Genomic DNA, 14,269 nt, shown 5'->3' on the forward strand with positions numbered 1-14,269 from the left:
AGGATGTTTCCTAATGTGAAAAAATGGGGGAATACCACTACCACTTCTGACAGGCGTGGGTCCTATGCTGAGCCTTCCCATGAATCGCTTTATATTTCTGCATTGTCTCCTTCACTATTCCCAACTGCACCCTTCCTTTTGGTCCACATGGTGTGGACCAGAAATGAAGCTTGACAACTGATGAGGTCAGGTGGAAACCCGGCGTCCTTTTCTTTTTGGTACTGGGATGACAGCCTGACTATTGGTTTGCCAAGGGAGAGCTGTGCTGAGCAGTACCTGTTAGTATCACCACCATTAACATCAACTCAGCCATCGCAGGCAGCGTCACCAATGTGCACATGAGCACTCAACACATTCTAGGAATTTAAAAGTGGTGCACACATTGAGAGACTGCATAAACATAAAAAAAAACCAACTTTGTTCTTTGTAAAACTAGCTGTTCAAGATTAAGTACCTGACAATGCATGAATCACACTCAAGAAAACCTTATTGCCTTTTGATAAACAACTGCAATGTATCTCGGTGATGATAAGTGACATTTACATTAGAAACACATCTTTTTTCTTAAAGTGGGAAAGACCATTAAGCCCCAAGTTAACAAACTCACTGAAGTGAGGGTGTAAAGTCCCAGAGGCAATGTCCACAGAGCTAGCTTCGTGAAGCACTGGCTTCTGCCTTTCTCTTAAGCTCTATATGGAGCATTTGCTGTCAGCAGTTTCCTAAGCGGGAGTCACTGGTTTTGGCTCTCATGAGAAGCCACGAGGCCTGCTGTGGAGAGCACAGAGCCGCAGCTTCTTGGCGAGAAGGTAAAAACAGCCATTTTCTCTGCTCTGAAGTCTGTTCTCCTGCCAGTTCTTGTCTTTTTCATTTTTATCGGTACCGGGGATTGAACTCACGACCGCCTGTTTGCCAGGCAGGTGCTTATGCTGCTGAGCTAAATCCCCAGCCCCATCTCCTGCCAGTTCTATAGAGATTAGGAGCCTCCAAGTGTACAGGAGTAATCTGTATCACACACTGCCCACTCTGGAGGGGCTTGCTCCTTCTCACGTCCTTGCCAAGGTGCCCAGCTTGGGTCAGGACCCTGCCAAGGCTTCCAGAACCATTCTGGCCACCTGGCTGAGGCTCGCCCTGGGCAAACAGCCAGATCTAGGCCCAGGTCATGTTCTCTCGTGTGCACTGCGCTGGGCTCAAGAGGGACGTGTGGAGCCATGTACCAGGTGCGCAGCGGGCTCTGCTGAAGGCAGAAGGAGAGTGACACTGTCCCTACACCTCAGTCACCTCGCCTCCATAAGCAGGGCAGCAGCCCTTGTTGGCGCACACTGGGGGGGCCTGAGCCCAGGTGGACTTTCACTGTGGTCCATTTCTACCAAGGAAATGAACAAAGCGGCAGGTTCGTGCACCAGCTGGACTCAGGTCGCCTGGCTGTATCTCGGTTCCTCCAGCTTTCAGCTGTATGAAGACTGTGTAGGTTACTTCACCTCACTGTGACTTGGCTTCCCATTTTTAAGTGGGGATTAGCAAACAGGGCTCTCATGAGGATGCCACGGACACACATGTGGATGGCTTAGAGCCCCGTGGGGCATCACTGATAGACAGCTGCATGTTCGGCATCTTCCCAAGTACAGGCTGAATACTGAGGGCAAGGCCCAGGTGAATCCAGGGCAAGATCTTCTGTGTCCCATATTTAACGGTCTCACACTAGCATGGTCTGGACCAGCGGTTTGATCGCACAGACTCTTTCCTTTCTCTTTGCAAGTGGGAAAGTAACCACACCTATTAGTACAATAGGGATAGTGTACGTGGATTAAATGTAACAAACACACAGTACTTGGCAATAAGAACTCTAAGTTTGTTTCCTTCCTGATTGTTTAAAGAAATCAGTTCTTGAAACTTAGGCTATGGATGATTCACACTGTGTTTAAAATTTCCTTTGTTTTCAGGTTTATCTATCATTCACAAATGCCCCACATGAATTCTCTACATACCAGCCTTTTACTCTGAAGATCCTTTAGTTAGGGCACACTACCTAGCGGATGTGAATGCAAGGTCAGTATTCCCCTTCACTAGGTCACAGGGGACACAAAAAGTGCCCTGGACATGCTGCGGCAGTGGTGACCCTGGCCAGAGGTTCTTCCTTCCCCACCACCTCGGTGGTTCTGATCCAGACCCTGCTTGCTGTACTCCCACTGTGAGTTCTGGCAAGAAAAACCCGTCCTGCAGAAGCTATGCCCAGTGGAAAAACCTCATGGAAAATTTCTCCTTCTTCTTTTTTTTTTTTAAACAAAACTGAAAGCCAAATGAGAATAAAATGTGGCTACATGATAATAAAAACTGGGTAACTTTTTAAGAGTAATAAAGTATCTAAAATTTATGTTATTTATTAAACACATAAAATAACATTTAACGATTTTGTATACATGGCCAAAGACAGAAATTTGCTGACTTTTATCTTACAGTTTTCCATGGGTTAGCTTTTCCTCAGTGAGCACATTACAACAGTGGATAAGTCAGTGAATGCTATCTTGCTGATCTAAAGCAAAAATTCAGGAATTGAAAGCTTAGTAGCCAGAAAATACTGTAGTAGGCAGTAGTGAACTCAATGGGAACGCTGGCTTTGCTGCGAGTTGTGAGAGAAAGGTTTCATTAGAAATACTTTTACCTCCTTGTGTAAAGCTTTTGGCTGCTTCGAGTTATTATATTTAGACACATGAGTTAAATACTTATCATTTCTCTTAGATAGAAACCCAAAATCTAAAGACTAAAATAAAAGATAGATAATAGAAATTAGGAGACAGATCTTTCACGTAAAGGAAGGGAACCAAGACATGGAAGGAGAGGTGAGAGAAGGGAGGGGAAAGGCATGAAAAAAGAATTAAGATGCACTGTGTACGTGCACAGCTCCCCACCATGAGTGTGATCACTAGTGCTGCAAACACAGACTAATAAAACATAAAAAATCTCAAAGTCTATGTTCCTCAACGGTGAGAAACGTACTGGATAACGATACAGTCATGGTCAAAATGTTTAGGTGTGAGTAAGAGACACACAAGCTTGGACGGGGTCCCGATGCGCACTCCGCAATGTCAGCCTAGAGCCCACCAGGATCGGACACTTCTTAAACAATTCCCTATTATTCACCAGGGTCCACAAAAGATAAAAGTGATGTTTAAGAACATATTTGGCTGGGAGTTCGAGATTTAAAAATATTTATAACAACTACAAATTTTAGTTTTCTCATGTTTACAAACATACATGTGTCTCCATGGCTGGCTCCGCAGACAAAGCCTGGAACCAAGCCAGACCCAAGAGAAACGACAGAGTCCCCCAGGACAAGGAGACAGGGGACTCTGCTTGCTTCGTGGCAGAAGCAGGCAGAAAGAAGATCAAAAGTGAGGCCTCTCTGTTTTTTTGTTTAATATAACAATACTTGTCACTTAGCACTTTGATACTTAAAAAATTTCAAATTACTAGGAATTTTTGCAGAATCACTGAAAGCAAAAACAAAACAAATGTGTTACCAAAAGATAGGAGTTCACACACACACACACACACACACACACACACACACACACACACACTTGGAGTACACACATACATGCTTATTTCATTAGGTTCTGTGGTCTGTATGAAGTTTAGAACTACAGCGTTTAGTTTAATAAAGCCAGAAATAAGCCAGGGGTACAGCTTAGCAGCACAATGTCTGCCTGGCAAGCACAAGGTTGTGAGTTCAATCCCTGGTACCACCACCACCACCACCACCAACAACAACAACAAAAAATAAGGTCAGAAGTAATAAGGAAATTTTGCCTTAGTGACATTAAAAAAAATCAAATTATCTTCTAAGTGAAAAATTAAAAAAAAACCCACAAATTTTAGATCTGCATCTACAGTCAGAAATGCAACTTTTTATATGCAGAGTACAAACAAAAAAGCTTGAATTTTATTATCATTCTAGGCTTTACACAAAAAGAGAATAAGTTTCTAAATGGCCATTAACAACAGAAAAGTAAAGGATACAATTTCCTAAAATGTGCAAAGCCCATGTCTGTGTTACGCGGAGCTCAGATTTTGTTTTTGTCTGGATGGAAATGTTACTGGGAGACGAAATGGACCCGGTCACACTGCAATGTTTAATGCAAACAGGATTCTGGCAGCAGCAGGTTTCAATGCAAAGGATAACACATATCCCAGTTCTTGGTGATTAAAGGACTTGTTCCTCAGAATAAAATAAATTTTTGATTCATGGGCTTATTTGGCAAGCCAGTTGGGGAAAACCAAGTCTAATTGCAAGCCTCAGTGTTAAAGATTGCTGCCTGGTGTCCTTTTGATGAGCTGTTACGGGGTAATGCTCTGAGCTGGACACACAGCTTAGAAAATGTGTACTAATTATTGTCTTATGTTGGGCACTGCCTGTGCTCCTCGTTTACTTGTTCCAAGCTTGCCTACATGAAAGTAAACATTTTAAACAAAATAAAATTCCTTTTGTTGTGTTTGCCAAAAAACTTCATAAAAATTAAGCATCCATGAGGTTAAAATACACTGCACAAGTATTTCTGTAAGAGAGAAAATTATAGGTAACCCTAGGGTAAAAATAATTGGATGGAGTAACATCCTATATGTGGTATCAATTTTGGGTAATAAGAGACACTAGAGACTTACTGTAAAATCAGTTCTGCTTCCTGAAAAGGTTAAGCTACAGATTCGATACATGGAGAGGCAAATTAGCAACTATGGAAAAAGTTTATAAAGAAGGAGCAAATATAACAGATAACTCTGTTTTCTCACAAAGAGTACATATAATCACCTCCTTCAACTACAGCAGCACAGTGTCTACACGGGCTCCTAGCAGGTCAGTACTAACTTCTGATTTTCACGCTGAAAATAGTAAGAAGGTATGTATCTGTGGGCCGGCATCCAGATGTGAGTTTCATATTTTAATTCTAAATGTCTACATGCAAAATATGGAAAGAAACCACACCTCGATGTACTTGTGAAACAGTGCTATAATTTAGAAACATGAAACTGGATAAGTTTACGTAAACCTACCATTTAAAACTGTTAAGGTTGGTGAGATTCAGTTGGTATTTCTTAAAATTCTTAAGCTAGTATGTAAAACATGAAATTTCTTTTCTGATACTGTCACACTTTTAATGAACACAACTCTGTGTCAAAGGTGGTAACTTTAGTTTACTTCTATACAAGCAGTAAAGTGACAGTTAAACTGTACACAAAATTGGGATTTCCAAGTAGGTCTGTTCCGAGCTGGGAGTGGTAGCGCATGCCTGTAATCCCAGCACTGAGGAAGGTTGAGGAAGGAGGACTCCAAGTTCAAGTCGCACCTGGGCCATAGAGTGAGACCTTATCTCAAAATTAAAAGCATAGTGGAGCTGGAGATATAGGTTAGACTGAACGCCCTGGCTTCAATCACTGTTTAGAAAACCAAAACCAAAAAACCAACCAACTCAAGAAGTTGCTAAGACCTACTGCTTCTTGTTTAACACTAACCTAGTGAAAATCATTATTTTATTATAAAAATTATATGTCTACAGCATCTTGGCTCAAATCCAGGCCACATAATGAATTTTAAGATCTTACCTAAATTCTTCCTAGAACTAGCTTAATAAAAGCTGGCAGCTTAAAAAAAAAAAAAAAAAAAACTCCCAAATCTAAGAGCACTGTTTTGTGTGTATTTGTGATACTGAAGTAAGTTCATTTCAGTGAAATAATGATTAATCTAAGGTTAAGTGAGTTTTTACATCATTTCAGCCAGCAAGTTAAAAAGCTAAGGACTTTAGTGCTGTCATGTGGATGAAAATCTGGGAGATGTCACAAGTGTCACAGGATGCCAAGACTTTCTCTCTCCTTCACACCCCACATGTACCAGTCAGGAGGAAGTTCATGTTACTAAATGCTGAAAAGTCCTGCTCCTGGCTAGGGAGCAGGCTGGTGGTAGAGCACTTGTCTAGCACATGTGAGGCATTAACATCCGCCCCTGGATGGCGGGGAGGTACTCTGGGAAACTGGGTCTTTCCATAGTTGTAATACATAATAATTAAACTCATTTTTGGGGATTAATAGATAATATCTTGATCATTTTAGCCCCATTTCCCCCAGGCCCTGTGGGTCACCTTGGAATAGTCTACCTCCCCATTTCCTATCATCTCTCCTTTACTCTGCTCTTCAAATCGTTCTTGCATTTCTCATCTAAAAGAAATCATGTGATACTTACCTTTCTGTGTCTGACTTATTCACTTAACATTATAGCCTCAAGGTCCATCTGTTTTCCTACAAACAACTGAAATGCATCCACCTTTATGACTAATACTCCACTGCACACAAAGGGTTCTTATGGCTTGCTTAGTCAGCTGCTTGCTCGAAAAGCAGAATATTTATTCCATCAGTAGCGGTGGTGCTTCCCTTAGTAACAGAAACCACCATAACCTAGATGTAGAACAGACTGGGTTTTAGTGACTGTCAAGTCCAGGGCTTTTCCCAGTGGGTCTATTGCTGAAGGAATTTCCAAAGGAGGGTCCAGAAAAGCTCGATGAGAAACAAGAGATTCTTGTGAACACTAAAGCATGAGAATCAGTGATAAACCAAAGCCTTATTCTTTAATTTTCAAACCCCCAAACTTTCATTAATGCCATCCTTCACCTTCCCCCAGGGCTGGGTCTCGAATCTAACTTTCTATTTGGTCTTATCCCCCTTTTATAAAACATCTCTGGTCCATGAGGTGGAAGTTACCAGTTTGGTTTTTAAGGTCTCAGAAACCAATTCTGCTTCCACCTGGAGGGAAACTATCCAGCACTTGCGTGGTGGGATGGCTATGCTTAATCCTGGCTGGCACAGGAAAAGGACTCGCTCATCCTGGGAAAGGAATTTTAACAGAAAAATGTTAAAAGTTGTGGCTGAACTGCGAGGGCCCACCTTGGATGATCTCCCTGTCTGACTGCTGCTGAGGAGAGGGAAGCACTTTCTAAGGGAGAAGTAAACAAGGGTTCCAGGCCACCGGCTGTGCTTTTGTACCTTCTGCTGGGGTCCCATCCTTCCCACCTTGCCTGTAACTGTAGCCAGGAGGACCAGAGGGAGGTAGTGCTTAATTATAATTTGTTACAATTTACAGATCACAAAAGAAATGCTGAGGACAGGTTTGGGAGAGCATTTTTAGATGTAAGGATATTAATGATTAATTCTGCCAAATCTTCAGTCAGTAATAGGTAAAATGTCAGAGCCGGTGACAGTCGCTTAATTGCTAGTGCAATTTACAATGCACAAGAATTGACAAGGCAGCTTTTTGTAGCCCATTATCAAAGTGTCAACAATGATTATTGCCAATATAGTTACACAAATGCCAATTGCAGGGCAGCTGTTTTCTTTCAAATGGGTTTCAGGGAGAAGGTTGTATGTTAAAAGGAATCTTCTTATTGTGACCCTGTGACTCCATTACGTAGGCTTTGCTTTACCTAATAAAATCGGACACGAGTTTTGAGAAGAACTGTGCAGAATGATGAACAAAATGCATATTTGTGTAAATCCCCAGGACTCTCTCTCTCAAGAACGTGGGCTTTTTAGAGTCAGGTCAAAGCCCCCAGAGATCAAGTGAGTCCAGTTATGTTTTCTTTTACTTCCCTGGACCCCCTGCTGAGTAGCTTGCTAGCTGGCAGCATGCTAAGACTGTCATTTGTAAAAAGCAGTCTGCTCAACTATAATTACTAATTTGATGTCACACTGGAATTGCAGCGCAGCTGTGAAAAGATCGACCACCAGGGAGATTCGCATTTCTCTGTCTCATTTAGAGGAGGCAAAACTGCTGGAGCCATGAATGGAAGATGCCCTTCCATTAAAGAGGAAAGAATTACGGAATAAAACAAGTCATAGCAGCTGTCAGAATCTGACAATTTTTTTTAAAGCATTGTTCTGCTCTTTTTAAAAAAAATTCAAGACATCTGTATGTGCATGTTCTGAAACTTGTTGCAATGAAAGTGATTCCATTATTGTTAGAATATAACTTCCTTATTTCTCTCAGTTCCATCTTCATTATTATGCTAATGCAAATCACACTAGTTATGTGTCAAGTTGAAATCCATGGATGGAACTTGTCTGTACCTATACTACTAAATATTTAAAATGACAGTTTTAAAACTTGCCATCAACAAGTTAAAAGCACTGAAAATTAAAAGTCATAATGACTTCAATGAAAGAAAACCTAAAAAGAGCAAGAACTGAGATTACTAATACCTAATTAAGATTACCGTGTCAATGGAGAGTCTCTAGAAACCGTTTATGCACTATAGCAATCATTTTTCAGGGAATATCATTACATAGTGATAGTAATAAAAATAATTCTGCAAATCATTTAGTTTTATCTCGAAAAGGTTAAAAGGCAGGAAACAAATTTTTTTAGCCTTCCCCAAATACTTTGAATTAGAGGTACTAGTGACTTGTCTGACAGCATTTATAGTTTTACTTGTGAAGGAAAACAATGTTTTGCTTTTTTGAAAGTCAAAAATATTATAGAAAGAAAACTTGAAAGAAAACTTTAAAAAATAACTTAAAAATCCAACATTTAAAAGAGTTAGGCTTCATTCATACATTTTATTTGATCTATGACAGTTGCATGTATGTTTCTAGATCATAAATAAACTGTGGGAGAGAGGAGAGGCCCTGCTGCCTGCCTGCCTAGGCGCGCACTCTGCTCGGTATCAACTTATATGACTTTTGCATTCCTCACTTCAAACTATTTCCTCCTCTCTTCCCAGGGAGCATCTGTAACACACAAGAATGGCTGAGGTGACCTTTCAGAGCCTTGACCTGCTGAAAGATGAATTATCAAAAACACCAAGCCGTAAATAAGTACATAAAGGAAAACAGATGTGCAAATTTGTAAAATTCAAATCAAAAGCAAATGATATCAACCTAAAAGAATTTAATTAAAAACAAAACAAAATGAAAATTCTTGAGTCTAGCTTTCAGATGGAACAGTTAAGAAGGCGTAACTTTCACAGCTATGAGTAGGGCTGGGGCTAGGGCTCAGCGACCTGGCAATTGCACAGCACATACCAAGGCCTGCAGAACAACAACAACAACAACAACAATAACAACAGCAACAACAACAACATCACTGCTGACGGGGGTGGGGTGGGGGGTGGTGGTGTATGTGGGGGGGGGCTGAGGTACCTAGCATGGAAGCACATGGTGCTTTCAGTTGGTTTAGATTTACAAACAGGAAACTACTTCCCCAATTCTTATTCAGACCAACGTTTGAAATTGACTTTATCATCCTATGAAATATTAAAACTAAGTATGATTTAAATATCACCGACAAGTCAGGAAAAGATAAAAAGATGTGGTCTCTTTTTTAAAGCAAGAAAATACTCTAATCATGCCTTACAGGAAAGGAATCTGAAGCTCATTCACATCAACATGTTATAGGTGAGAAAATGGATTTTAGAGAGGCAAAGACACTTTTCAAGGCCACATATGGTTAGTGGGGGGCACTGTGGCCTTGGGACCCGTCCCTGTCCCGGGCCTGTCGGACATTCCAAGCCCTGGCCCCTATCTTTGATAAGCATGCTGTGCAGCTGGCTGGGTTTTCAGAGCTTGTCGCATGTGAAATGTTTCCTTCACCCACACTCCCACCTGATCACCACCCCGCACTTTGCAGTGGGAGCAGCCGTGGGGAAGGGCAGGGATCACAGTGGAGGAAGCCGAGACAGAAGAACCGACAGGAGAGACCCCATGCCCACTCGGGCACGTGTGCATCACGGTGCTTACCTTTTCCTTGTCACTCGCTTCTCTAGCCACCGTGGAGCCCTGAAACACAAAGAAATCATAAACACATGCACACTCACGAGGCCTGGGTTTCACATGAGTAGTTACGTATGAAGATGGCCTTGGACAGAGCACAGCAATGTGCGAGCAATGCTCTGCTCTAGGACCACCCTGACAGAGCGTGGGGCCCGACCCGATGATAGTTCTTGGCTGGTCTGTAGCCTTTCCTGCAGATTCTTGTCCACTGCCCACCTTCTCCAGCCCTGTCCCTGTCATGCTCACCTGTCTTGTCTTTCTCCAGTTGTTACCCACCTGCTGGAAAACCTGAGACTTACTCGAACAATAACTTTATTTTTCTTTGAGATAGGGTTTTGCTATGTAGCCAGGTTGACCTTGGACTCATGTGGATCTCCTGCCTCAGCCTCTCAAGTGCTGGGATTACAGGCATTTGACACCATGCCAGGCACAAACAATAACTGGACCAAAACCATATCGCCTGCATCAATTACCAAAAACGATGGGTCTGTCTTTACAGAGGGAATGTCCATCAGCTGGCCTCAGAGACTGCTGGGATGCACACTGTCCCTTCCTCATGCTGTGTCTTCCAGACACAGGCAGCCTGACTTCGGACTGCCTTCTCTATAACAGTTTCTTCCAGGAATCCAGTTACTGAGGGAATTTCTCCTAATGTACAAACGCGCCCCCTGTGGGCACTTTCTGACCCCTTTCCTTTGACTGTTCCTTCAGAGTCACACGTTTACTTGCATCTCTTTTGTGCCAGGCCCTGTGCTGAGTGGAGAGAGAAGTGGGCAACAACACGGTCCTTGACCTTGGCAATACTCAGTGCATCTCAGAAGTTTTCAAAAGTGCCACTGAGCTCTGGTTGCCTAAGATGAAATGCTCCCACCTCTGAAACCGATGGGGAGGCTTTCAGGGTAGAGTTCAAACACAAACTTTTTTGTGGAAGAGTTTAATTCAGAAGAAGTGGGAAATAAATGGTCCAGTGGCTCCCTGAATCTGCTAACACAACTACTCCTTATTCTGTGGCACTCCGTGGTGATGTCCCATGCAGTTCAGATGTTCCGCATTTACTAAGTGGGTGGAGGAGGATCACAGCCCGTTAGCGGCCTGCTTCCCTCTCCAGCTGTGGATACCTGTGCTCATGCTAGGTCGTGGAACTATTTGTTAACCTGACCACTTCGTAACTATACAGCTACTGCCCTGGGATAATTAACCTGGTCAATCATTAAAAGAAACTTGTATTTGACTTGGACAAAGTGAAAGTAGCTCCTAGCTTAGCCATTTGCAGACAGATTAACATTTGTACAGTATCACTAGCTCTCAGCAAGCAGCTCAGGCACCGATAAGGCTGTGCAGAGGCCAACAGTTACCCTTGCAGAAACTGGGGCTGACCAAGCTTTTCGTACTGGGGAAGAGGTCAATATCAGGCTTGGGTCCACCAGACATAGCTCTCCCCTCCCCTGGTGCACAGGGTCTCAGGACTGGTGTCTGTGAGAGCCTGATGGCTGCCCAGGGTAAAAGCTACAGGTGTCTTGGGGACCAGGTGGGGAAGCATTCTGCTGACTTGGCATATGAATCATTTATGAAGGGAAACCCAAGGATCACACAGCCACCCCACAGAGTGCTCTCAGTCCAAACCCAGCACCTGTCATTTGCAACCATCTCCTTTTCTCCCTTTGGTGATTCCTGCACAGGGGCCACAAATAGTTTCCTCCACACAGCGTTTCCCCACAATGTTTCATCAAACTAAAAAGCAGGGGGTGATTTGAAGTACATGAGCATTGTCTATGCTGCTGGGCAGAAAAAGAAGTATTTACTTCTGCATTCCTAACCAAGTTGTGGGTTTCTGCACATTTTCCCTCCTACAATGTAATTCCTCCCCTACTTCTGATTCTCAGGGAAGCGTCCATTCTACACAAGGGCAGACCACTAGCTCAGGAAAAAAAAAAAAAAAGGACTCATCCAAGTTTAAATTAATGCAAAGAAAAACATTAGAAAAGTAAGGTTAGTACGTAAACCAAGAGTTGGAGCCATGAAATGATGCCAACTGCACAGGTCCCATCACAATGAAAGCACTGTCAGGAATAGAATTTATTTGATTCTACCAGACAAAGAGGGAGCAGAGATCATGAAATGCGAGGCAAATTAAGACAATATCCAATTTACATCTAGATATGGTCATTGGATGTCTACTTGTAAAGGGCAATGCTTTAGGCATTGCATGGGGAAAAAAATAGCATGAAATATTTGCCCAGTGGGCATTCACACACCAGCAAAAGGATGTGACAACCAGTTCTACATGCTGCATGTGACACATATGTATCTCAATCCTTCCACCAACCCCTGGAAACTCAGGTAGTCATCCCTGTGTTAGCAGATAAAAAAAGGAGACTCATAAATATCCAGCAACTCATGGCTTAACAAGTCTTAAATCCAGCTTCACAGGTCACCCCCACTTTCTGATGTGACGGTTAGGCCAATGTCTGGGCCCTGAAACACTCAGCAGTGATGGCTGCACTGCAGATGCTTGCTGAAAGCACCAGCCCGCGTGGCCCTGTGCAAGGTAAGGAGAACGTGATGCTGGAGGCAAGACTTAAGGGACAGAACAGGGCAAGGCAGTCTGTGTGAGCTCACACTCGGACCCTTTCCTTCATGTATACCAACATTTCTCAAAATGTGGACTCTGCAAAGTCCAAACCACTTTTATAATATACTGAAACATTTCTTGTCTTTTCCCTGTTCTGATATTCTCCTGGATGCTGCAAAAGTCAGTGGTAGAAAAACTGTTAGCAACTAGCCCAAGTCAAGCAGTCACATAAAATGGTACCAATAGTATTTGTCATTACAAATAAAAACCAAGTCCAAACCAAACCAAACCCCAGCATCACTGAAGAATGTCCCCGATGAAGCAAATAACCTGGAATTTCATCAGATCTTGATTCTGGTGGGCACTTCTTTTCCCTGCTCTGTGTAGGAAATGTGCAAAAAACATTCTGTTTGTAAAGAAAGGGTCTCTAAAAACCATGTCTGTCACAGTTACAGTTCAGAGGTGAATCAGCCATCTTTTTCATAAAACAACCTCTTTTCTAGAAAAAACAACTGACAATCTATACTTGTTCAGATCTTACAAACTGACAAATATTTTCTCAACAATGAACAAAGCAACAAGCTTTGCCTGAGCTGTGGAAGAGGGGTGCTATGTACTGTCATTTCATAGGAAACAAATGACACAATTTGTTGCCAAAGATAAAGAGCTTTCAAGTGAGAACCAGAATTGTGAAAAACTTGTATCTGCGCCTGAGCTTCCTAGCTTCCAATGAGACCGGTGGTTGGTGATACTAACGGGATTTTTCTTTTAAATCCTGCTGGGGATTAAACCCAAGGCAGACAGTTTTTGCTAAGTTGCCCAGGCTGAGCTCAAACTCTAGATCCTACTGCCTTATTCCGCAGTGGTAGGACTCTGGGCAGGGGCCACTTAATTTTTGATTCTACATATTTAGAAGGTTTGATTCTACATATTTAGAAGGTCAAATATTCAGGCCACATAATTCAGTGAACCAATCTGTTTCTAACAAGTGCAGGGCAGCCAAACCACACATTCAGGGCGGTGCACACAGAGACCAGTGGCATTTAATAATGATTGTAACAGCAAGGAAATCCTACTACACCTGCTCAGTTAAAACACACCAGATGCATCAAAATACAGTGCGGTGCCTCAGTTCACAAAATGCTTTGGTTTGCAAACAGAAGAATTTGGCAAATTTTTATTTTTGTTTGCAAACTCTGCACAAATGTGGCCATCTTTTCCAGAATCGTAGAATGAGGTAAATTCATAAACTGAGATACCTCTATAAGGTGTTTGGGAAAATTTTTTAAAAAGTGAAAAGTTCACTGACATCTCAGATTATACAATGTATCTAAGCTTTGAGAAATTATCAACTATCCAGTTTTAGTGTTGTATCAAAGAATACCAATGATCTGAAAAAGTTATTAATTTTTCCCTTTCCAACTACCTATAATATTTGCATGTCAAATTTTCACTTATTTCAATTAAATAACACCACAACAGACTGACAATACAATCAGATGATATTCCAACTGTCTTACATTAATTCAGACATTACAGATTTTGCAAATGCTGTTACTTTCTGGCTATGTTTTGCTTTTGAAAAAGTTATTTTTCATAAAAAGTTAAGATGAAATGGTTACTATAATGGACATTTTACTATTTCTTATTTTAATTTCTTTTTATAGACATCTATAGATACAGCCTACAGAATTAATGCAAAAGGGTCCTAAGCCCAAAAATCTTGAGCACCAGCTGTTAAAGACTAGAGGTAGACAAATATTTCCAGGGGTTAGAAAGCAAATATGTCAGTCTTTCTTGTTGTTAACAGTCCTCACAGTTCCTGTTCTACTCAGCCACTATTGTGCAAAAGCAGCCACAGTCAATTTATAAATGATGGGTATGATGATA

General features: G+C 41.9%; 1 protein-coding gene across 2 annotated transcripts in view; it reads right to left on the bottom strand.

Annotated features, from left to right (window-relative positions):
• Nucleotides 1-14,269, bottom strand: part of Pip4k2a (phosphatidylinositol-5-phosphate 4-kinase type 2 alpha) — a 154,804-nt gene that overhangs the window by 16,552 nt on the left and 123,983 nt on the right. For both annotated transcript variants that reach the window (XM_063237931.1, XM_003463876.5), the window contains one exon: nt 9,775-9,813. In XM_063237931.1, the coding sequence (XP_063094001.1) occupies nt 9,775-9,813 (39 nt within the window). The remainder of the gene's footprint in view (nt 1-9,774; nt 9,814-14,269) is intronic.

This window comes from Cavia porcellus, unplaced genomic scaffold (assembly GCF_034190915.1).
Source record: "Cavia porcellus strain 051 isolate PalLab524CR breed Dunkin Hartley unplaced genomic scaffold, mCavPor4.1 scaffold_27, whole genome shotgun sequence".
NCBI lineage: Eukaryota > Metazoa > Chordata > Mammalia > Rodentia > Caviidae > Cavia > Cavia porcellus.